Source organism: Oncorhynchus masou, chromosome 3 (genome assembly GCF_036934945.1).
Source record: "Oncorhynchus masou masou isolate Uvic2021 chromosome 3, UVic_Omas_1.1, whole genome shotgun sequence".
Taxonomy (NCBI): domain Eukaryota; kingdom Metazoa; phylum Chordata; class Actinopteri; order Salmoniformes; family Salmonidae; genus Oncorhynchus; species Oncorhynchus masou.
The window spans coordinates 16,974,221-16,976,433 of NC_088214.1; the positions used below are offsets into that span (position 1 = coordinate 16,974,221).

Consider the following 2,213-nt stretch of genomic DNA (forward strand, 5'->3'; position numbering starts at 1 on the left):
CAAGAAGAAATAGTATCTCACTGGCAGACTGTGGCAGCAGCTCTCATCTAATTTATTCCTTGCTTGTTGCCAACCTTTCCTCTTCATTCTCTCCCTCTCCACCCACACCCTGTATCTGCCCCACCATCTCTGCATGCATTTCCCTTACTTTCTTTAAAAAGTGGCCAGTGATTCTATTTACTTTACATTTTCCTTAAATCTACCCTAGCCCAAGAATGAACTAAAGAAGCATAAAATTACTCCCTATAGTCCAAGGAACTGACATGTTCTGTTTCTAGGCGAATTGGCTCTGGCAGTCCAAACATCCAAATACTCCATCTAAACGTGAATTAATTCTCAATTGCGGTACAGTTCTAGAAACATAAAGCCCTCTACCTTCATATCACATCAAAATAAATTCCCAAATGCTAAATATAGGCTAAATTTACAGTACACTATTTTAACCAGTTTTAACAGAGTTGCCGCCGACAGTATTTTTTTGTGACAACACAATTATGGTGTCCGTCTTCCGTTTACACACAGGTGTTCGGAGACGCAGATAGCTAATTAGCAGAGGTAGTCACCTCTGTCTTCCATCTGTTTTCTGTAAACAAGAGCTGTAACATGGAAATATGGCTGATATGAAATATACGTTCCTTATGTATCAAAACCATACTGCAAGCGATGAATGTTAACGTTCAGCACGAGTGTCGGGGCTCTTCATTAAACTCCCCCGGCCAAAAAATATACGTTCATGAATAGACGCTAAAGGTAATTAGCAGCTATGAATGGGCTAAATCTACCTCTACCCTCTAACCCCAACCATCCCCCTTCCCCATTTATCAATCCCTATTTCTTATCTTCCTCACTCTCTTCTTTTCCCCTCTTCAGCACCCTCTCCCTCTTTCTGTGGTACTCCTCTCTCAGATCCTCCCTGTCTCTTCGGCAATATCCTTGGGCAGTGATGTGGAAAAGGTCCACACAGTTCCCTGAATATGCATCTCTGTGTGTGGCCCTGTACACAGCTTCTCTGGCCAATGAGATAGCCTCCTCCTCATTCAGGCTCCACCGCACCTCTCCATCTAGCACTCCGTAAGCATAAGGCGAACCTGAGCCAACCGAGAAGAGCTCTCCCTGCAGCCGGGTGCCATCACTGCACACATAGAACAGCTTTGGGCCACAACGATCCCTGACAGGGGATCTTGTCAGGTCCACATCAGTTACTGCATGTCTTGTTCTCTCACAGGCACGGTCAGTCAAGTCATCTTGACTACAAGCATCACTAGTTGACATTACCGCTTCTTCAATGGGCCGTTTTGCTGGAGAGATGCTGTCGTCTCTGCCTGATCCCATCCTATCAACTCTTTGTCCCTTGAATTCCTCCACCCTAACCTCCTCTACATCCCAGCCACAAAGAGTGGCTGCCACACACACATCAGTCCCCTTAAAGGGGTGCAGCATATGAGAGAGGAGCTTGGCAGAGCCAGTAATTGACAAGCGGCGGCCGTGGCGTAGCTGGTAAAGGCGGATCTCTCTGGCCAGGATTCTCTCCCATAGCATGCAGTCTGCACCACTGCCTGAAGTGGTGACCAGTAAATGGGAGTGGATGGGCAGGATCTTCTGGGCAGAGGGACAGGCGACAAGCCCTGAGCAGCTGGCACGTGTGTCTGCCGCTGCTATAACACCTCCTTGGAACACAAAGGCCAGGGTAGTGGTTCCATGAGACAAAGGGAATGGGCGGCGGGTGGGCAGTGATGAGGAGGTGGACAGGGAAGAAAGGGACGTGTGTCTGTTGTCACAGCGGAAAGGAACAGAGCTCTGAGGAGTAGGTATGAAAAAGCGCAGAGGGACCCCTCCATCTCTCTCAGATGATTTAAACCTTCCCCAACCAAGGATCCTTTCATCAGCCATGTCCAGGAGTGGAGTGGCATCTCCCATAGGCCTAGATAGTGAGGCAGGAGTGTTCCACATGTGAGACATAGGGGTGTCCTGAAAGCCACTGACATCTTGTAAAGCCATTGTGATGGTATTTTGCTGACGGATTGTGGTAGATATCAATGCAATAAAGATCACAAAACTGACTCAATCTCCCTACAAAAAACAGATTTACTGTCCCTTGAATTTGAGTAAAAGGTTGATGCTCAGTGTAATCTCTCAATAAGGAGAGGCAATAACATTTAACAGCTCAGAGCAATCCATAATCCAGAGAAACTGTCCTTAGGCTTGTTCAATTT

At 46.9% G+C, this 2,213-nt stretch overlaps 1 protein-coding gene across 1 annotated transcript; it reads right to left on the bottom strand.

The window, feature by feature from the left end:
- Positions 1-828: 828 nt before the first annotated feature.
- Positions 829-1,998, bottom strand: LOC135506816 (proteasome subunit beta type-11-like). The gene is made up of 3 exons (XM_064926204.1): positions 1,381-1,998; positions 1,276-1,280; positions 829-1,168 (listed from the first exon to the last, which is right to left on the bottom strand). Exons 1-3 carry the CDS (start codon positions 1,996-1,998, stop codon positions 829-831), a joined length of 963 nt encoding a protein of 320 aa, XP_064782276.1.
- Between the last annotated feature and the right edge of the window lie 215 nt (positions 1,999-2,213).